The 21,559-nt window shown below is 48.2% G+C and overlaps 1 protein-coding gene across 2 annotated transcripts in view; it reads left to right on the top strand.

Moving 5' to 3' along the window:
• Positions 1–5,567: 5,567 nt before the first annotated feature.
• The window catches only part of SH2D4A (SH2 domain containing 4A), a 49,828-nt gene continuing 33,836 nt past the window's right edge, over positions 5,568–21,559 (top strand). The window contains exons 1-3 of one of the 2 annotated variants that reach the window (XM_053916517.2): positions 5,568–5,752; positions 10,503–10,872; positions 20,702–20,858. In XM_053916517.2, coding sequence (XP_053772492.1) covers positions 10,692–10,872; positions 20,702–20,858 — 338 coding nt within the window. In that variant the 5' untranslated portion in view covers positions 5,568–5,752; positions 10,503–10,691. Of the gene's footprint in view, positions 5,753–6,240; positions 6,322–10,502; positions 10,873–20,701; positions 20,859–21,559 lie in introns of those variants that run through there. The other variant, XM_053916518.2, reaches the window with a different exon arrangement.

Below are 21,559 nucleotides of genomic sequence, written 5' to 3'. Positions count from 1 at the left end.
TATTGTCACATGTGCTTGAGAACTACTTCTGTACTCACTGGCAGTAAACCCGCATAAAACTAAAATGAATTTGTGTACTTTTTGCAAAGATTGTACACCAGAGCAAAGTTAGGAAATCAAAACCTGCTTCTGAATCTGGTCTAAGGAAGAGATGAGACCTTGGTTTTATTAGCATTAGGAGACCTACTAGAAGCTGCCTGGGAAAGATCCAAGGAATGCCGTCACGCTAACAAGAGCTTGCCTCTGCTCCTTTTCTGGAAAGGTCAGCCAGATGCATCGAGTACCTCCAGCTCTTCACAGACGTCCCTTATCTTGGGGGAGAAGCTATTCAATTCCATGCGCGAGCCTCAGGTCAGCAGTTCCTCTGGGCCACAGGCTGCGTACCGCTGTGATATAGAAACACGGATAATAAGGACGCCTTCTCAGAAACAAGCCCATAAAGGTAATACAGGGAAAAGATTAAAAATTAGAGTAATCTAATGAATTCAAAGATGAATAAAAAGGCCAGCAGTTTATCTTGATATTTATAAAGATGAAAAACAAAGCCCAAATAGAGTTGTAAACCGATGAAAATAGTTCATAATCAAATCTAACTGCTGGCAGAAAACTAAACATACAGAAGACCTTCAATAACATTTTCATGATCGGTGACTTGACTGGGATGTATTTTGAAATTTGATCAATTTTTAATAAAGTTGAAATGTTTAGTCTTTTTCTTTCACATCTACTTCATATTCACCGTGGGACAAAGGCAGAACTTACTCCTTTAAGAATTAAAAAAAGTGGTTGCAGATGATAAAACATGACAGGGAAAATATTGTTTATCCTATTTTTTCCCCTAAAGAAAAGAAGTGAAGGTAACTTCCACTTTCTGTGGAACTCAAACGCAAACTGGCCTCAGGGAAGCGAGTAGTGGCCCTCGAGCCTTTCTGGCAGCAGCGTGGCCGCTGTCCCGCTCCGCCCCGGGGTGGGGGGGGGCCTCGGGCTCTGTGGGCCCTGCTTGGCACCCCTCCAGCAGACAGTGCCACGACCGGTGGCTGTCCCCCCAGCCCTGGGCAGCAGGGTTCTTTAGCAACCTTCCAAAAGGAATGCCAGAGGACTTGTCGATTAAAATGCGGGCTATTTGGGTTTTGGTCTCCATTACTGGAAATAAATGACCATTTTTAAAAATTAGTATATACCATAGTAAATAGATATTAGCTTTTCCCTTGAACCACTGGCCCTGGATGGGCATTGGGGCACTCCTGAACATGTGTCCTGGTGACACCCACCATGTATGTCTCTAACTAGCCAGTGGACAGCCAGCAGTAGCTGCCCCACTGGTGGCCCAGACCTCACACTCGATCAGGAGTATTGCCGGCAGGTGAAGGCAGCAGTCCTCCACACACACGCTGGTGGGGGAGGGTTCACTGGTGGGGGAGGGTTCCCTACTGAGAACCCTGGCCCAAAGGGAGGGAGGGAGTAATCCAGGGCCTCATAAATAAGTAACAGCTGTTTGACTTTTTTTAAAGCAATAGAAAACATTTTGTCTAGTTTTAAAGTGGAGAAGAAGTATATTTTTGGTTCTAGATTATGCCAGTTGGTAAAGGAAACCCCATGGGGAAGAGGAAGCAGAAAGGGCAGGTGGTAGAGGAGGGGGGAGACAGGGTGAAGAGGATGGAGAAAGAACTACAGAGATTAAAAGGAGGAGAGATATTTACAAATATAGGAAAGAGACACATGGCAAGAAGAGCAGAAAGGAGACAAGGAGAGAAAAGGAAGGAGGCACTGGGCTCCACGCTGAGTGGAGGACTGAACTATGTGTGTATGGCCGGCACTCATGTGGGCCGTTAACATCCATTCAACCAACCTGCACTGCACACCTGTCGTGTGCCTGGGTGTCGGGAAGGATTCAGATTTGCATAGGCTAGTTCTTGCTGTCATAACATTTGCACTTTGAAAGCGGTAGAAACATACACACAGCTACTGCACAGGGCAGAGCTGCAGCGAAGTGGCAGCAGGGGCCCTGGCCGGCTGCTCTCTGCTGGCCCCCAGTGTCACCACTGGGCCTGGCACCTAGTGAGTTTTCATTCAATGGTTCTTGATGTGTTAAGTGCTAACTTGTGATACGAATATAAGCATGGAAGAGGCACGGACTGTTTCCGGCTGGGGGGAGGGTAGGCAAGAAAGGTTTCCTAAAGACTGATGCTCGAAGGACAGGTAGGATATTCATAAGCCAAGTTGTGGGACAAGACTTTTTAGACAAGCTCCGTGGTGTGAAGCTGCAGAGCCTGTATAGGTTTGGGGCCTGAAAATGCCAGGTTATCTGAGTGCAGGGTTTGCATTAGGAAGATGATACAGTTGAAAGACATTAGTGTTAGGTTGTTCTGGGTTTTGAAGGTTGGTGAGAGGTTAAGTCTTCCTTTGGGCAAGAAGGAGGGCTGGGCGTCAAAGATGTTTTAGCAACCAAATGAAGGATTAGAAGTAAGTTTATCAAGTTAAGTTTGACAACTGCTCTCAGAAATGTACGGCCTGGAGTACCTAGAGCGGACTTTCTGACAGCAGGGCCGGTAATCCCACCTTTGACCCAATGCTAGGAGTGCTTGCTCAAAACACAGATGCCTGGCCCTTGCAGATATTATATTCCTTAGCTCTGGGGTGAGGTCAAAGATCTGTGTTTAATTAAGCTATCCAGTACATGAAATTTCCTATACATAAAGCTAGCTAAAACTGCCTTAGAAACTAGACCAGACCAGTGTGGAGTTGTATTAGTTATCTACTGCTGTGTAACAAGTGTCCCCCAATTGTTTCTTAATACAACACAAATTTAACACCTCAATGTTGCAGGTCAGGAATTGAAGAGTGGCTTGACTGGGTGATCTCATGAATTTGCATTGAAGCTATAGGCCAATGCTGCAGTCAGCTGAAGGTTTGACCGAGGCTATAGAATCCATGTCCAAGTTCATTCTGTGGCTATTGGCAGGAGCCCTCAGTTCCTCTCCACGTGGGCCTCTCCATAGGGTTGGTCATAACATATCAGTTGGCTTTCCAAGGAGTAAATGATCCGAGAAGGAGACAGACATACACCAGGACAAGCTACAACGGCTTTTATAAGCAACATAATGTAGTACCCCCACTTATCTGTGGCTGGTCAACAGTGCTCTGAAAATATTAAATGGTAAATTCCAGGAAAAAAACTCATAATATTTTCTTCTTCTTTTTTTAAAGATTTATATTTATTTATGCTTAAAGAGAGAAGAGAGGGAGAGAAACAACGATGTGTGAGAGAAACATTGATCCATTGCCTCTCACACACCCCCAACCGGGGACCTGGCCTGCAACCCAGGCATGTGCCCTGACTGGGAATCGAACCAGCAACCTTCCAGCTCACAGGCCAGCACTTAATCTACTGAGCCACAGTAGCCAGGGCCCTTCTTTTTTATTTAATTTATTGGGGTGACATTGGTTAATAAAATTACATAGGTTGCAGGTGTTCAGTTCTTTAGTACCTCATCTGTATATTATATTATGTGTTCAGCACTCCCTTCCATCAAGAAGTCAAGTCTCCTTCCATCTCCATTAAGCAAGCCCCATACCCTCTTCTACTCCCCCACCCCCTTTCTCTCTGGTAATCACCATACTGTTGTCTGTGTCCACGCAACTCGCTAGTTTTAAATTGTGTGCCACCCCAGTGAAACCTTCCCTGCTCTGCCCTGCCCTCGACACAAACCATCCTTTGTCAGCACATTCCCACCATATACTCTATGCACACCTTAGTGTGCATAGCCACCTAGTAGCCTAGGTGATCAGATCGGCTGTCACAGCATCGTGGTGCTTTTGCTCAAGTCACCCTAATTTTACTTAATAATGGCCCAAAGCCATTCACATAACTTTCATTACAGTATGTTGTTGTAATTCTTCCATTTTATGATTAGTTATTATTATTAATCTCTTACTGTTCCTAATTTATAAATTAAACTTTATCATAGCAGATATAGGAAAAAACATAGTATATATAGAGTTTGGTACTACCCGTGGTTTTAATCAACCACTGGTGGTCTTGGAATGTGGTCCCCACAGTCAAGGAAAGGACTCCTGCACTACACGGGGGGGTCACGAGGCTGCCTTGGAGTCCAGGTACCCTAGGAGGCAAAATCCATAACCTAGGTAGGAAGCGATAACTTAGAATTATAGTATGTGATGTGGAATAACAGGAGCTAATGTGTCTGAACTCTTACCACTTTCAGAAACTGTTGTAAGCATTTTACATGCTTTACCTCATTTAACCCTTGTAACAACTTAATGAGTTAGGTAGGCACTGCTGTTATTCAGAGGGCGAAACCAAAGGACAGAGACGTTAGTAGCACTGTGGGAGCGCTGTGATAAAGGACCTGGAGAGAGGTGGAATGTGGTGGAAGGTAATTGGTTGTTACAAGTGTCGCATGGAATTTTTACTGCCTAATGCACCACCCTTCATGGCTCATCAGCTGTTCACTCCACAGTGTTAGGATTCCCTGTGAACTGGCCACAGCTCACCAGGGGCAAATGACGCTCCAGCCAAAAAACACCCCACAGGCCATTCATTTAATAAGCAGAGGGAACCGAAACTAAACCAGAAATTTCCCCATGTCAGGATGCCTGGGATGGTTCCTAAATAGCTAGGTCTGGGGTGGATCTCTGCCCCGAGGCTCTTTCTAACCTTGAATACCTTCTGCAGTTTGGAGAGGCTGGAGGTGAGACAGTTTCATGCTTGAATAGAGCAAGCCAGGCTCCTGAATTTGCTAGACAGGCTGTGGAGAGGTGGGCTGTTGTATTACATCTTTCCCCAACAGGAGCCCTCTGGGGTTCCCCAAATCCAGCGGATCTCCTCCAGTTTTGTGTGTTTCTCTTCAGGGGAACATACCCTCCAATGTCTCTGCTTCTGCTCCAATTTCCTCCGAGAGTTCCTCTTCCTGTCCTCAATCAGCGCCTCCCTTCATGCACCACCCCAGCCAGTTCTCGCTGAAATTCACAGGATTCTTGACCTTCAGGTTTCTTTTACTTTTCTGTCGGTGTCACTGCTGTTTTCCGTCTTCATCTTTCCAGCCTTTCTCCTTCTTGACCCTGTCCTACAAAGCCACACCGGTACTGGCAAGTGCCTGAGAGTTTTGATCATTTAGTTAAAGACAACAAAAGTAGGGGGGTGGGGGGAAGCTCCTAGAGACGCAGGAGCAGAACCCGAGAGGTGAGCCGACTCTGCCCGTGGGACTCAGTGTAACTGAGAAAGGCCTGCCGGCCCCCGCTGGCTCCACCTTGCAAGAAACCCTGAGCTCTAGGGTGGAGAAGCGGCCGGGCCGCTGATACGAATAAGTTACGCAGAGACCCGAGATGGCGGGACGAGCCAGGAACCGTCGGAGACTGCGGGTGGACGGGGTGGCCTGGGCCTGGACCACCGCTGCGACGGCCAGGGGGCCCCTGGGACAGCGGGCCTGGCGTGCAGCCGGCCGCCTGCCCCGCCGCCGCGCGGCCCTGGAGCGTGTCCAGGAGCCCGGGCGGGGCCGCCAGCGCCCAGCCAGTCACCCCGGCATGCGGGCTGTGGGTGGGGCAGCGCGGGCGGGCCGGGGCTGAGGGACGCTGTTTGCCAGCCTCTCGCTGGAGTGTTTGTCCAGCCAGCCAGTGCCGCTCGCGGGTGCCTCTGCCTGTCCGTCCCTCCCGTCCCCGACAGCTTTGGCCGCCCCAGCTGGACGTGGCGGGTGCGCGGGGCGCCGGGCCAGGTGAGCCCCAGGCGCTGCAGGTGGGTGCCGTGCTGGGGGCAGGGGCCGAGAAGGGGAGGTCGGGAGAAGACCGGGGACCGGGCGGTGGGAGGTGGGGGGGGGGGGTCCTGGGGGAGAAGCGGGAGGGCGCAGGGCTGGGGAGCGGCTAGGCCTGGGTGCCACGGCCCCTCCGCCGCGCCGGGCAGGCTCAGGTGCGCGGCCGGGCGGCGAGCCGGGCCACGGCGGGCGGGCGTCCGGTGTCCGGTGTCCGGTGTCCGGTGTCTGGAGCGCCGGCGGGTGAGCCAGGGGGCCGGGGCTCGCGGTCGCACTTAGGGGGACCCCGGAGGGGGCGGGCACAGGGCACGTGGGAGCGACTCCGGGCAGCTCTGGGCTGCGGGCGGGGCTGGTGTGCCCGAGGGGCGTGTGCACACTCGTCCGGCCCGGCCCCGCCCGGGAGGGTCTGGGCTGCTCGAAGGTTTCTGGACTCCAGTCCAGCAGCCCCAGCGCCCCGCCGTCTCCCCCGCCCGCCCCCGCCTCCCGAGGCCCCGCGACCTGCGCCCCACGCCGGTGCGGCCGCCCCGACTCGCCGTGGACGAGCACACGCACACACGTGGGTAGAGCCGTGGGGTCCCCTTCGGGGACACGGTGTCAGCCCGCCAGCACCGGGGAGCCCTGCGGGCCCCGAGCGCGGGGGACCGGGGCCTGCTGCAGACTGGGACCAGGGCCCCCAGTCAGCTCCGCCGCGTTGGCCTTTTTTCCCCAGCGGGCGCCCGAAGCGGGTGGGCGTGGGGACGCAGTGGGAAGTCGCAACTGGTCTCTCCCCTCCCCGGGGTCACGGGGAAGAAGCAAGTGCGGCAGATCTCTCTAAACGTCGTCTCCTCACCTCCGAGACGGCTTTTATTTGATTGCCTGTTTCATGGAGACGACTTAGATGCAATATTTTTTAAGTGAGCAAATAAATGGAAAGCATATGTGGCCATAGATCTGGCATGGGAGTGGAATTTTCTAGAGAAGTTTGTGTGTACAGTAATTTCAAATTTCTAAAGACTGGTATATATTTACGAAACTTACCAAATTGCTGTCAGCTGTGGTACTTTATCTTCAAAATGGCCCCTGTACAGATAGATTAATAAGATAAAATTGAATAAGATAACTGCAAATCTGAAAATAGAGCAGGCTATTTTTAAATAATTCAAATTCAAACTATATTCTTAATATTAAAGTTATAGTGTCCGTATTGTAATTTTTTGTGATTTCTGCTGCGTCTCAGGTTGGTTTTTGTTTGTTTGCTGGCTTTGGTTTTGGTGTTCTCTCAGCATCATTGGGGCACACCTGCTGTTCTGGAGAGCAGGGCTGTGGGAGTGTGAGAGGCGGGAGCTGCCGATATCCTGGAAAGCGCCTGACCCTATGGCCCTTGAGAAATGTATTTTTGGAATAAATAGCACATGTGGGCTTGTGGCTTGTCATCACTGTCTTTTAAGAAAAGTGGCGTAGAAGAAGAAAACCAAGTGAGCTGAGCATTTTCTTTTTATTGGGTCCTACACTCGGTAAGTCAGGGGAAGTCATTCGAGTTTGAGTCAGTGTGACAGTGACTGTCCCGTCAGAGAGTGAAAGTGGGGTGAACCCTGGGTGGTTAATTTCCTCATTCCTATTCCCGCTACCCGGGCCGACTCTGCTCAGCCCTGTACCTTCGCACAGATTGTCTGGCATAGTCCTCCAAGGAGTGACAGTGCAGGCCTTCATTTCAGATGCAGAAACTGAGTCCAGCGAAGTGAAGTCACAGCCCAAAGTCCCACAGCTCATGAGTGGCAGAGCTGGGAGCCGGGGGGTGGGGGGGCCTTTGCCCATTGTTCTCTGAGCACCCTGTGCTGGGTTTGACTTTTCCATCTGAAAGCATGGGGGAGGAAAGAGTTTGTTCACACCTATAGGAATCAACAGCCTTAGAATGGCGTATGTGTCATTAGCTGCCTGACCACAGGACTGTTGTCAGTTGAGTCCCCAAGTATATCCTCTGAGGACACAGGGAAGCCAGTGTCTTTCCTTCAAGATCCACTAGTCAACTTTCATGCCAAAAATCCACGTTTGCTACAAAAGGCAAAACAAAAAGTTAAAACTGTGGGCGAGCTTCAGCATCTCCTCACCCAGCTGCTGTGGCTGAGGCGTCTGCCCGAGAGGCACCCGGTCACACACCTTCAGTTCAGCATTCCTGTGCTTGCCAGAATTTCTGGTCTTCATTCAGATATCTCACATGTGATATCACATCCCGATGATGTTCTGATTCTGGGCTCACAAAGAAACTCCACGATACTGGTGGAGTCCAGTCGAGCTGGCTCAGAGCCAGGCTGCCCCAGCTCCACCACCCTCCGTCTCCGCATCTGAGACATGGGGCGAGTGGGAGGCTGAGCTCCAAGGGCTGCGTGCTGCAGGCAGTGGCTGCAACAGTGAGTGGAAGCTCTGATTCCCAGGGCCGCTCTGCGTGGGGGGGAGGGGAAGGAGTGGATGTGGCACTTCCGGGGGTTTATTTAGCTTTTAGGCTCACTCTACGCTCGCTGTCACTGTTGCTGGGATGCACCCCTTTCAAAATGGGGAACAGAGAAGCAGCCTCAGGTTTCACTGGGCTCCTCATTTTCTACCACGTTTTATTTGTGAAAGACAGCGACTGGAGGCTTGGAAGGGCCAACAGAAGGACATTCTCACTGGAATGTTAAGGAGTCGTCCACCTTGATTTCTTAGGACTCCATCTCAGCCAAATTCTTCGTCCGGTTCTTTTCATTTACAGACAAGAGGTCGGTTGGCCTCTGGAGACCTCTCCATTAGTGCGAATTTAGTGAGCCCTGCCCCTTGGGAAGCTGTTGGAGGCCCAAAGTCAAGAAAATATCACAGGACATCAATTTTGTGGCTGTTATAGCCTTTGAGGGTCACCTCAAAGCAAAGTACAAAGGTAGATCCTGGGATAGACATGCTTCGCTGACTTGGAGCCAGACACTGCTTTTAAGTTATTTTAATTTTCTCTTAATGTTGTGTTCCATTTGAGTTCCGGTAGTTGAATGTTGCAGAATATAGATTATAGGATGCAGTTAGCAAGAATAGTTGTAACCTGCTACACAATGAATGAATAGTGAATCTAAGTGCTATGTTATGCAAACCACTTTGGCTCTGAGTGCTAGTCTCCAAAGACTGGTGCAGATGGAGAAGCAGTTTGCAAGAGGAGGAAGAGAGGAAGCTCCAGGACATTTCCAGAGGGTGGGAGGAGCACCACAGTCTGGCATGTGGATGGCAACAGGGGGCGGGACTGGGAGGCTCAGGGACTGGAGTGAAGTCTAAGAGGCTTTGAACTTCGTTTGGAGAAATGACAGTTGAAAGGGCATGGCTACATAATGAGATTATTGAGGCATTATAAGCACCAAATTATTAGTCAGTTTCTTAGAATTTTGATGAGCCTATTATATTGGAACAAATGAAAGTCTTGTTTTTCCAGAATGGAAATGTAATATAATTTCCTTCTTGTTAAAAAAGTATGATTGGCTTTTCTGTTTAATTTTTGAATTTTATTTATTTATTCTTAGAGATAAGGGGAAGGAGGGAGAAAGGGAGAGAAACATTGATGTGTGAGAGATACATCTCGGTTGCTTCTCACACAGCCTTAGCTGGGGACCTGGCCCACAACCCAGGTATGTGCCCTGACAGGGAATCAAACCGGCGACCTTTTGGTTTGCAGGCCGGCACTCAATCCACTGAGCCACACCAGCCAGGGCGTTTTTTGTTTTGTTTTGTTTTGTTTTAAAATCAACCAAACAGAAATGCGTAAAGTGGAATGAAACGTCAGTGCCCCCCTATCAGCCCCCTTCCAGTAGAGCCACTGTGAGACCGCTTGTGAATATACTAGTCCATGCCGCACTTGGGTAAGAAATCAAAGTAGATGACTCCTTGACCTTCCAGTAAACGTCCTCCTGTTGGCCCTTCCGTGCCTCCAATTGCTGGCTTTCATAGCCTTTTTAAAGGAGCTTCTAATAAACTCTTTTTTAAAGCAAGGATCCTTTGTAATGAACCTAGTCACCTCTCCGTTCCCCCAGTTTATCTGATCTGTAGATTTAGATTTTATTAAATTAGGTTATCTGGAGGAGGTACACCTAAAACCTGGTGACCTTCCAGAATGTCCGTGAAGGTTCTCTCCTGCACTCACACTGTTTTCATGGTTCTAGCAGGTTGTCTGGAACTGCATTGTCCTTCTGTGAAGGCGAGAGAACGTGTGTGTTTACTCAGGGCTACTTTTAAGGGGGAAATAGGAAAGTGGCATTGTGGTCTAATTTTTATTTCTTCTTTTTCCTTCCTGAGCATGGTTCTGTTTTGGTTTGGTTTGAGGTAGGCCATTCTGTGAAGTCTCAAAAACAGTATTTTTTTTAAATAAGTAGTTTGCAAAGAGCCTTTAATTTCTTCCTATCTTTTTATTTTCTCTAATTCTTTTCTGAGCCATACAGTTGGTTTGTTAGGCTCTGAGGTAGTAATGTGTTTGCTTGGTTGGAACAAGGCCAAACCTCTGCTAAATTTTCTGTTACCCTGAGGTTGACCTGTAAAAAAGCTAGGGTTTGCTTTTTTTTTTTTTTTTGATAAAGTATCTTTGGAAATTATGGGTAGAGGTTACACAAGCTCAACAGAGCGTGCCTCGGCTTTTCTTTTCCTCATAAATGAAAAACAATACCGCATTTCCGCCAAGCTTTATTCGTAAGCCCGTCCTTGCCCGGCATCTACACATTTTAATAGTGCCTGCTTTTTGGCTGTCGCTCCTGGCAGGTTCGTGAACGGCATTTCGGGCAGGATGTTGGGTGCCAGAAACCAAGAGCCAGTTTGCTGAATTTTTATCCGCACCACTCGGCATTGCCGTGAGTCTCCAGGAAGGACGTGCCTTGCAAGTGCCAGCCCAGGTGGAGGCCATTTTCAAGAACTTCTGCCACAGGTGTAAAAGACTCCAGCCCTGCGAAGATGCTGAAACAGATACTGTCGGAGATGTACATAGATCCCGATCTGCTGGCAGAGCTCAGCGAAGAACAGAAACAGATCCTGTTCTTCAAGATGAGGGAGGAACAGATCCGCCGGTGGAAAGAAAGAGAAGCAGCAATGGAAAAAAAGGAGTCCTTGCCAGTGAAATCCAGACCAAAGAAAGGTAAACTTAGCTACGTTTCTTCTGTGAGTGTGCTAGGAGGACGGGTCCTGGCTCGTGTGAACATTTCACACTAGTCAGAAGCAAGCCCGGTGTGAGTTCCAGTTTAGTGGATGGACCCTAAGTGTGATTGAGATTCTAATAGAGCAATTTATCAACTTGAAGTCTACACTCAGCGGCACATACACACACACAGCAATTACCCTGGAGTTGTGTAAGCAGATTGCTTGCTTGAAACCAGACTGACCTTGAGCGGAAGTAAAAAGTCACCCGTGAGTTTGATGTGAGGGGTGTGAAGGAAGGTTTCTATCCCCCCTATTGTCACAGATGCCTAGTGATCTACTTACCAGCATACAAAGTCCTTGTATCTGCATCTTTATACAATCGGGTTTGCATTTTTTAGACTTTAAGAGAGTTTTTCTTTGAGTTATCACTTTAAGAGATTTTCCTCTTAAAATACAAATACTGCTACAAGGGAAAAAGTAATAATACTTTTTAGTATTATATATATACTTTTTTAGTGTGAATTCACTTTTCAGATGTATTTCTTCCTGAGCCAGGGAATTTCTCGGTAGCTTTCGAGGCCTTCTGAAACTGTGGGGGAGGGGTACACCCAGACTTAAGAGTGTGTACGCACAGTCAGAGAAAAGCACGCGCTAAGCGCCCTCCCAAGCCAGCACCCTACCCCCCCCCCCCCCGTCCCGTCAAATTTTGTTATGGATGAATAACTAAGTTGTTTTTTAAAAAACACACAGTGTTCAAGGTCACTTACACAGGCATTCAAGACCAATTTCTCCTCGTTTTTTGTGAAGCTAGGGAAAATAAAATTTGATAAAACCATTCGGGGCTTCAGAGATTGAGAGCATGAATCTGACTTGAATGCTGGTATGTGCAACTTAAAAAGGAAGTTAGTTTAGTGACCTTTGCCTTATACTGCTTTGTATCAAAAACTTTTTCCAATTAAGCCTTTATCATGACATAGCAATAAATGAGTATCTCATTTATTAGTGTTATTGTTATTATCAATGGTAATTTGTCAGGTATTTTGTCAGACACTATGCAAAGCACATTTACATACATGATATCTCACCTTCACAAAACTTCTGCAAAGTCAGGATTAATTTTCCTATTTTACAAATGAAGAAACCAGGATGGGAGGAGTGATACATGCAAGGCCACGCCTCCAGGAGGCGCCCAGTTCTGCTGGCTACCACAGTACTCTCCACTATCCAAAACAGAACTTTTCCTTCCACAAGGAACACGTCCAAACTGCAGCAACACCCTTTTACCTTTCTGAACTGGTTCATGCCTCCCCTTGAGTTCTTTATCAGAGTTGACCAGATACAGCGGGGCCTCTCTGGGCACCGTGCTCATTGTGGATATAACATACCGATGCGGAGGGTGACTTCAGGGACTGTTGAGAGCTGAAAGGTTCTGGCCCCTGGAGTCGATGGCCCAGCTTTTTGTTAGACTCTGGGCTTCTTACATGTGCTGAATTGATCTCCCTGTGGTGACTTAAGAAACAGTTTCAGTTTCTCTGCTTAAATTCTTCCTTTGCAGAGTTTTGATTCTACCTCTCAGAAAACCTGTAGACTGTATGAGCTAAGTGATCGTGAAAAAATATATTAATATACACAATGAAAGTTTTATCGGTATTTCCTGTAGAAGTTTATTATTCCCTTAAATTTCACACTTGGAAAAATATATTTTGCATTAAGCTAGTTCCTCTTCCGGTTACAGAAAAGGCACATTTTTGAGATTCTTTTCCTGCTTCCCACTAAAAAGACAGTAGTTCTCTGTCTTTCCTATTGTTCTGCCTCTGAAGCCGAGGCCACAGATAAAGGCAGTATTGTTAGGGCCGGTGATTTCCAGAGGTGTGTTTCTGCCGCAGACCTTCTAGCCCCTGGCCAGTGTTTGTTGAGAGGCCTCACCTTGGGCTCTGCTCCTTCCAGGCCTAAGCTCCCTGCCTTCCTGCCTCCCCCACCTCCACCCCCTCCCCACCTACCCAGCGTGTACCCGGCTGATTCGAGTTCTCTTTTTTTCTCAGCAGTTGTTAGCCAGGCTGCGGCATTGGAGATTGGCCTTTTCTTGGCTCTTTAAATACATCATTGAGTTTGTCTGGTTTGTTTTGTGAGTTTGTTACCCCAATACATTTAATTTTAAAAATGTAAATAAATATATCTTAGGCCCACCTCCCACTACTTGACCCCATTCCAGCCCATCATGTGGCCGTGCTTTCATTGTCATCCGGGCGTTGTTTTGTCTGCACAGCTGCTCTGGTGAGGTTTGAGGGAGCATCAATGAACTGGGACACCACGCATCCTGGGCACCTGCCCACCTTTCAGTCACCAGAAAGCTAAAGTAGGAGGGGCTAAAGTAAGTAAAACAACAGGAAGTAAGGATTTAATGCAGTAATAGATTAGAAAGTCATTTCAAGATGTGGTGGGGAAATGTGATTCCTAGAGAGCGGGGAACGCACGGACCTCCTCTGCCTGCGGGGGCTGCTGTCCTGGCGGTAGCCGCGAGGCGCACGTGGCTCTGGAGCCCTGGAATGAGGCTCCCCACACTGAGGCGCGCTTGCAGTGTAGATGATCGATTTCAAAGACTTGGTAAGAAGGAGCTAATGTAAAATACCACATTAATAACTTTACATCCATTCTCTATTGTCCTAGTATTTTGGATATCTTGGGTAAAATAAAACATTAAAATTAATTCACCTGTTGTTTGACTTTGTAATGGAGCTACTCGAGAATGTGTGATTACAGATTCAGCCCACATTTGGACCGCGCTGCTCTTGTCTCTAAAAGTAGCCCCAGCCGGTGTTTATTGAGCTGACAGTGTATCAGGCCCTGAACTCAGTGAGTAAATAAATATATTATCACATGAATACTCACAGCCAAACCTGCAGCTCAATTAATTAATGTTCACACTTTTGAGGCTGAGGGATGTTAACTAACTTGCGTGGGGCAACAACGAAGAAGTCAGTCACAGAGCTGAAATGGACCTTGAGTCTCTCTCTCCCAAAGCTGGTCCTATGCTACATGCGGAGCTTACCTGGAGCTTGATAACGTATGCTGACATCGGGGCCTTGCCACGGAGCCTTCATTCTGCATGGTTTTTTCTGGTAGCACAAACAGAGGAGGCCTTTGCTCCCTCTTTAGCAGTGGGCTGCCCAGCACTAGTTCACCGGGTCTCTCTGGAGTTGACGGAAACCTAATGCAACAGGCTGGGATCTGGTCACAGTGTGTGTGCCCTTGGAAGGGACTTGGGGTCCTGGAACTTCACTTGCTGGATTCTCATCGTTACCAAAAGGGCAAGTTCTTTATGCAGAGCCTTCCCTTTTTGTTGAAACAATGATCTAGCCCTTGGCTTGTGCCCCCTGCAAAGTCCAGTTCTTTCTCTCTCCTCACTCTCAACCCCACTGTGGTGTCCTCCACCACTGGATTTAGTTCTTATCTCAGCCGGTTCTTCAGCCCTGCGTCTGATGCTGTTGAGCTGCTGCTGAGTCTCTCTCCTGGTGTCATGGGTCTCCTGCCTTAGTCTGTTCCCCTAACTCTGACCTTGATAGTAGACCTGAGCTTGGCTTCTTACGAGGTGAGCATCCGTGTGTAGGTAATAGCAGCGCCTCTTCCTGTTCACCTCCTGAGCTCGTGGATGCTGCTGGTCTCCTCTCCTGACCGAAGTTCTCACCTCACCACCACCTGCTTTCCCGGATGCAGCATTCCCCAGCTTCCCTCTCTCTTTTTCTTTCTAAAATAAGCATAAAAATTTATTAAAGTTTTAAAAGATGGACTTTAGTGTTAGTAACTACAGGATTACTACCCAGGTTAATAAATCTAGCAAACAGTGGGGAAAGCAGCAGTCTTAAGTAATTTCTGGAAGTCCTATAGGGCTCGCCCTGGTCCTCGTTAAAATGCACCTGGGCTGGATTGAGCCTTCTCCTGGCCCATCCTGCTGTGTGAAGCCCAGAGGGAATGTGACAGTAACCGTCGCCCCTCCGCCAGCTTGTCCAGCAGAGTCCTGTTTGTGTTCGTTTTTCTGGCATCCCTTTTGGGGGGTTCACTGTTTGCTCTCAAAGTGTTTCAGTTTGGACAATACAGTATGAGGCTGCCCCAAACACACCACAGGCATTGTGGTCACGCATACCAGTTTTGAATTCTAGTTTCAATTTCACTAGGTCTATGATCTCGGGCAAGTTACTTACCCTGCCTAAGCCTTAATTTCCTCGTGGTAAAATAGGGTTAGTAATAGCCTGGGGGTTACTCTAAATATTTAATGGCAAACACAGCACAAGCATCCACCAGAAGGGACATGGGGCCTCGGCTGTGTAGCTTAGTTGGTTACAGTATTGTCTCAATACGCCAAGGTTGTAGGTTTGATCACGAGTCAGGGCCCATACAAGAATCAACCAATGAATGTATAAATAAATGGAGCAATAAAATTGATCTCTCTCTCTCTCTCTCATCAATAAATAAAAAAACAAAGAAAAAGAAGGGATATAGCCAGAGTAGCCCTTGCCAGCGAGGCGTTCGTCTTTCGGTTTGCTTTCTGGATCAGGGGTGAGTTATCCTAGAAGGGAGCCAGAGTGGTGGGGGATACTTAGAATGTTCAGAGTTTAGGGAAGTATATCGATATTTTAACAACCTGGGTATAGGTGGGTGCCCTGCTTTTATCAGCCCCGATGATCCCCCCATTGTATTTAAATTTGGTAGGAGGCCCCTGGTGTGGATGCTCTTCTGTCTTCCATGAATCCAGTCCTTGGCCAGTCCTCCCTTTGTGGGGATGGGGTGTACAGTAGTCCCCCTTATCCACAGTTTTGCTTTCCACAGTTTTAGTTACCCACTGTCAACTGTGGTCAGAAATATTAAATGGAAAATTCCTGAAGTAAACCACTCGTAAGTTTTAAGCTGCACCGTGTGGGGCAGCGTGATGAAATCCGATACCGTCCTGCCGCGTGTCTTACCTCTGGACGTGCTTCTGCCCCGTCCAGCACGTCCGTGCTGTAGGCGCTCCCTGCCTGCCGCTGAGCCGAGGTCTCAGCGCTCAGATCCACTGCGGCAGGGTCACCCTGCTTGTGCTCAAGTGACCCTTATTCTACTTAATAATGTCCCCAAGGCCGCTCACATAACTTTTGGTACGTTATATTGTTATAATCCTTCTATTTCATTACTATCGTTGTTAACCTCTCACTGTGCATAATTTATACTATCATAGGGATGTGCATATAGGAATAAATATAGTGTATATAGGGCTTGGTACTATTCACAGCTTCAGAGGGTCTTGGAACATATGCCCCGTGGATAAAGGGGGGGGACTGTATAATTCTCCTCCCTTCCTCTCACACCCTCACCTGTTCCCATGGTTGGTTGTCCTAAGCTGGGTTGGGTCGCAGTGGAGGCCACGTGGTGACTCTCTGAATCCCAGTCTCGGAGCCGGGAGGGCCCTGGTGTTGCGTGGACCTGCACATGAGGAGACCATCCACACTGACACCTCCAGTCTCCCCCTCCTGGCCCGTGCAGGGCAGTCAGACACAGTGATGACCTGAACATGTCATGCTGAAATATAAGCCTGGAATAAGCCTGGCCACCTCCTCGCCAAGGACGTGTGTCGCCTGCTTTCTGCAATACTTTACAACACTGCCTATTTAGAAGTTACACATGGGCAATGAGGTGTGGGCGTGAGTCTCTGCCCAGCAATTCTTTGTGCTGTGGTACCAAGCAGACCTGACCCACTCTTCTAGAAAGTCTGTTTTTAGAAGAAATTCTTAAGCATCCCCAAGATAGCAAACGTGAACAGCACTGTAATATATAAACATGATTCAAGGACTGGGAGAAAAACTTGTAATTAAATGGAAGTGCCATATAAAGTCCCCTCTCTCTCTGTCCTCTGATTGAAGTGTTTGTAATTTCAAGGTGAAGTAGACAGAAAATCCAGAATGCCTGGATATATATAATACACACACATATAATTTTAACTTAGAATAAAGAATTATATTTTTAAATTTTGTTTATTACTTTTTATCTTCACCCAAGGGCATTTTTTTTCATTGCTTTTAGAGAGAGAGAAACATTGATGTGTGAGAGAAGCGTCCATTTGTTGCTTCTCATTTCTGGGTGGGGATTGGCACCCAGACCAGAAATCAAACCCACAACCTATGTGTGTTCCCTGACTGAAAACTAAACCCACAACCTTTTGGTTACAGGACAGCGTACCAACTAACAGAGCCACGCTGGCCAGGGCTTAATTTTTGATTTTAAAATATTTCTCAATTACAGTTTACACTCAACATTATATGAGTTTCAGGTGTACAGCATAGGGGTTAGACGTTTATATAACGTACAAAGTGATGCCCCCATAAGTCCAGTAACCACCTGGCACCACGTAGTTATTACAATACTATTGACTATGTTCCCCATGCTGTGCTTTACATTCCCGTATCGATTCTGTAACTGCCAATTTGTACCTCTTATTCCCCTTACCTTTCCAACTAACTCCCCTCCCATCTAACCATCCGTTTGTTCTCTGTATCCAGGAGTCTGTTTCTGTTTTGTTTATTTATTTATTTTTTTACATTCCACATATAAGTGAAATCACAGGGTGTGGCTGCTCCCTTCGGAGCCCTTAAATTTGTACCTTAAAGGAAGTATTTGGGGGTGAAATGTGGTTCTGTGCCTACCAGTTTTCAGCTCTTGCCAGACTGGAATTTCTCTGCTCTCCTTGTCAACACTTTCTTGTTTATCTGTTCTCTGCATGTTGAAACCCTCCAGCCGGGTGCCTAGGACCTGTGCCACGTGGGCCTCTGACCCCAGGCGGCCCGCACCCCATGGCCAGGTGACTTCCAATCCTTTCCCAGCTCTGGTTGAGACCCTCTTCCCCAAAACCCACCCACCGATCCCCCGCTGTGACCTTTGATAGTGCTGTTCTTTGTATCGGGCACCAAACCCTCTCCTGCTCCCTGTCTAAATTCTATATCCCGCCACCAAAATTCAGCGCAAAGAACTTCTCTTCTTATTTCTTTTCTGTCCTTCCAAAGCAATTTCTCCATCCTTTGAACCCTCATTGGACTTAAAGTCTAAGGTGGCCTTTCACACTGGTTAGTTCATCTTCCTAAGCATTCCCTTAGCACCTTTAATACCACCCTCCCCCAATGTGTTACTTTTATAATTAATTAATTGTTCAATGCCCACCTCCTCCAACTGGAACGTAAGTTCCCGGAGGGCAGGAGTGGTTGCTGTTGTTCATGTGTATGCTCGCATCTACCTGAGTACCTGCACAGAGCAGACACGCAATAAAGCTTATATCAAATACACAACCTAATGCCTCGCTCCTTCTCTCGCAGACTCTAGGTGACTTGCAGGGAGGGGCCACATCTGTTTTATCCGTGTACCCCCTGCAGCATCTAGCTCTGCGTCGTGCTCAGAGTTGGAAACTCCCAAGTCATTGCGGAATGAACTAAACAGAGGCCTTAATGGTCTGCCTTCACATTGGTATGAAGCTGGGGGTATCAGAGCTTCCCCCTCCCCTAAGGTTTTAGTGCGTTGCGTGGAACCCTTGAAACCTCTCCAGTCTCTTTACTTTCAGGCCCCGTGTAAGAGCTCCTGAGGGTGAGGAGTGGTCAGGACAGAGATTATCGTCAATGCCACTCCGTCAAGAGCCCCCCTGCCCTTTTTTTTGGCACCTGGCTAAATCTGACATTTTGTGTCTAATTCTCTTTCTTCTTGCCCCAAACCACATTCTTTTTTAACTTCACCATACTCTCACTGCCCACATCCTTTTAAAACACCAAGACTCTGTCGGGCCCTCTCCTTCGGTTCTCTTCTCTAGTCTTGATTTCTAAGGACCCTACTCTGCTCCCAGGCAGCTCCAGGATTTCTCTCGCCCACTCTCCAGGGCAGTGCCTTCTGCCCCTGCCTGCAACTTGTGGGCATTTCTGGAGACAGTTTGGGGAAAGTGTGTGCTGCGTGGTACTGAGCAGAGCTGCTGGGATTCCTGGGTCCTCCCGCTGTGTCCCCCGCCCCAGCACTCTGCTAGTTTCCTCTCAGGACATCTCCCTCCTGCTGTCAAAAAATATGGTAGAGCGTGACTTAGGTGAAGGTTGGGAGATGGACATAGTGGAAAATATTAGTTGCCCTGAGACAGTGTGATAAAGGGAGTTTTATGAGGTGTGACAATTTTCTAAAGTTAATGAGCCATTTGGCATTTCTCCAAACAGAGCCCAGCTGGCCAGGGCTTGTCCCCAGGAGGGCGCATTCGAGATTGATCTCCCTTCATCCCGGGGTAGCCCTTCCCTATTTCTCCGCTAGTGAAACAGTGTGAGGTCAGCTTCCTCCCGAAGGACATAGTTACTCCTTTCATAGTGAAGACTGTGATTCATTCCCCCCACCCCTACCCAGTGTCTTATTCAGCGTCCTGCAGAAAGTCTCCACTGTGCTGAGCAGAGGGGAAGCACCTACGTAACGCACAGATCTGACTGGGCAGCCTGCTTCTTTAGCGAATTCTCAGGCAACAGTAGGAAGTAGGTCAACAATACATTGGACAGAAGATGCTTTAATTGCAAACCTTCTTCTACTTAATGTAAGGAGACAAGACAGTCCCAGTGTGGATTTCCAACCTAGAAGCGTGGCCTGGCCTGTGTTCCAGTTGGGTGCCCTTTACACGTACCCAGCACCTCGGCTGGATTGAGATCCTCCGGGGCCCAGGGATTTTGACCAGAACCAACTGTGGGCCGGGATGGCCCTGGGTAGTTCTCTGCCGGGGCCTTCAGATTTAGCTGCAGCACTTGGCCTCTCCCAGCTATGCTCCACTTTCCCCAGGTTTCAGGGAGCGTGACCTGTGCGGCCAGTCTCAGGAGTAGGGCACTAGAATGTAACAGAACCCTTGTGACCAATTGTAAACAAGGGTTATTTAAGTAGCTTCACCACGTATCACACTACCGGTAGTAGTATCTTCTCACGAGCGGGTGTGAATCTCTGAGCAGCCCTATAAGGAGAGTGATGATAGCAGTTAACCTCTCTTGAACTCCTAGTACAAGGCAGGCACTAGGGCACAGGTGGCAAACACAAGGCCTGCGGGCGGAATCCGGCCCGCCACCTTGTTTTATCTGGCCCGGCACCTCGTTCCTAGCCAGTGGCAGTGCTGAGCTCTTGCTTACCTCTTAAGAATTTTGGGACATTTATACTGTCCCCAAATTACATTCAGCCCTTTGAAGGCAACCACGAGGCTGATGTGGCCCCCGGTGAAAACGAGTTTGACACCCCTGCCCTAGGGGAAGTGCCTGGTGTACCTAGCCTGCCCACTCCCACGCCAGTCCTACATAGTAGGTATTAGTATTCCCACATTGCAGGTTAAGTAATTTGTCCAAGTCACAAAGCTAGTAAATGGCAGGGCTAAGATTTAACTCTAAAATGTATGCTTTTTAACCAGCAGCGGAGCCTAGAAAGATACTGGGAACACCAACCCCTGAGGCAGCTGTTAATTCTGGGTCACAGGGAGATGCTTAGACTCCAGGGGTTCAGGTAGCCGACTTAGCCCTGCTACCCTAAAGGCCGATGCAAATAATGCATGCTTTCTTCCCACCTCGCCTTCCTCATTTATAAAATGGACACACTCAAAAACCATATTTATCTTATTTTAAAACAAACATTGCTGCAGCTGCCACCCCACTGCCACCACGTCCACTGCTGCCCAGAAAAGCTGCTCGTTCTGGGCAAGTGGGGGGGGCTTTGCTTCATCTAATTATTTTTTCCTCCAAAGACCCTAAATCCTTTAATGATGGGAAACAGACTAACCCTTGCTAAAGATTTTGGTTGATCTGAAGTTTGCTTTCTTGCAGAGAACAGCAAATCTGTTCACTGGAAACTGGGAGCTGATAAGGAGGTCTGGGTCTGGGTGATGGGCGAGCACCACCTGGACAAACCCTATGACGTGCTCTGTGATGAGATTGTCGCCGAGAGGGCCCGGAAAGCACAGCAGGAAGCAGAAGAGCTCAGGTATGAGATCTGCAAGGCCACAGGAGATGAGGCCAGGGTGCCACTTGCTCACCGTATCTCCTGGGAGAGTCGGGTGGGATTTCGGGGTCGCTAACTTAGATCTCTCTGGGAAGTCTCTTTAGACTTCTGGTAATCCCCTTACTTCCCACAGTACTATCCAATCAGCTGTGTCATTTTCCCACTTGTCATTCTCATTTTGATCTGGATGTGGTTTTCCCAGTGATCCCTGGCTTCACCAGAAGCATGCTAGAGCAACGCAGGCCGATACAGCTGGACAGCAGTGATGTAAGTCACTGTTCATGCTTCAGGCCTACAAAGAAGATGTCTTAGACATGGGCAGCTGAGTATGCAGGCTTGTGAGGTGCTTGCGCTGTGCTAGGCACTGGGGATTCAAAAATGAATAAGGAGCTTCCACTGGAGAAGGACAAACAGGCAGCTGCCAGCAGCCAAAACCGGCTATCATGGGTGCTACAGTAAGTTATAATCAGGGCATTAACTGAGCCTGTCATTCTGACCCACAGAAGAGGGGCATCTGAATTGTACCTGGAAGGAAAAGTAGCATCTTCTAGCTACGGAAGGTCGGGAAGGAAATTGCAGGTAGAGGGTATAATCAAGACTCCTGGACTTGACACGTGGTTCTTTGGGTAACATGGAGCTCTTCTGAGTGTTAGGGGCTCACGGGCACACAGTAAGGGATGGGG

This window comes from Desmodus rotundus, chromosome 13 (genome assembly GCF_022682495.2).
Source record: "Desmodus rotundus isolate HL8 chromosome 13, HLdesRot8A.1, whole genome shotgun sequence".
Taxonomy (NCBI): domain Eukaryota; kingdom Metazoa; phylum Chordata; class Mammalia; order Chiroptera; family Phyllostomidae; genus Desmodus; species Desmodus rotundus.
This window is presented reverse-complemented; position numbering and strand designations above follow the sequence as displayed.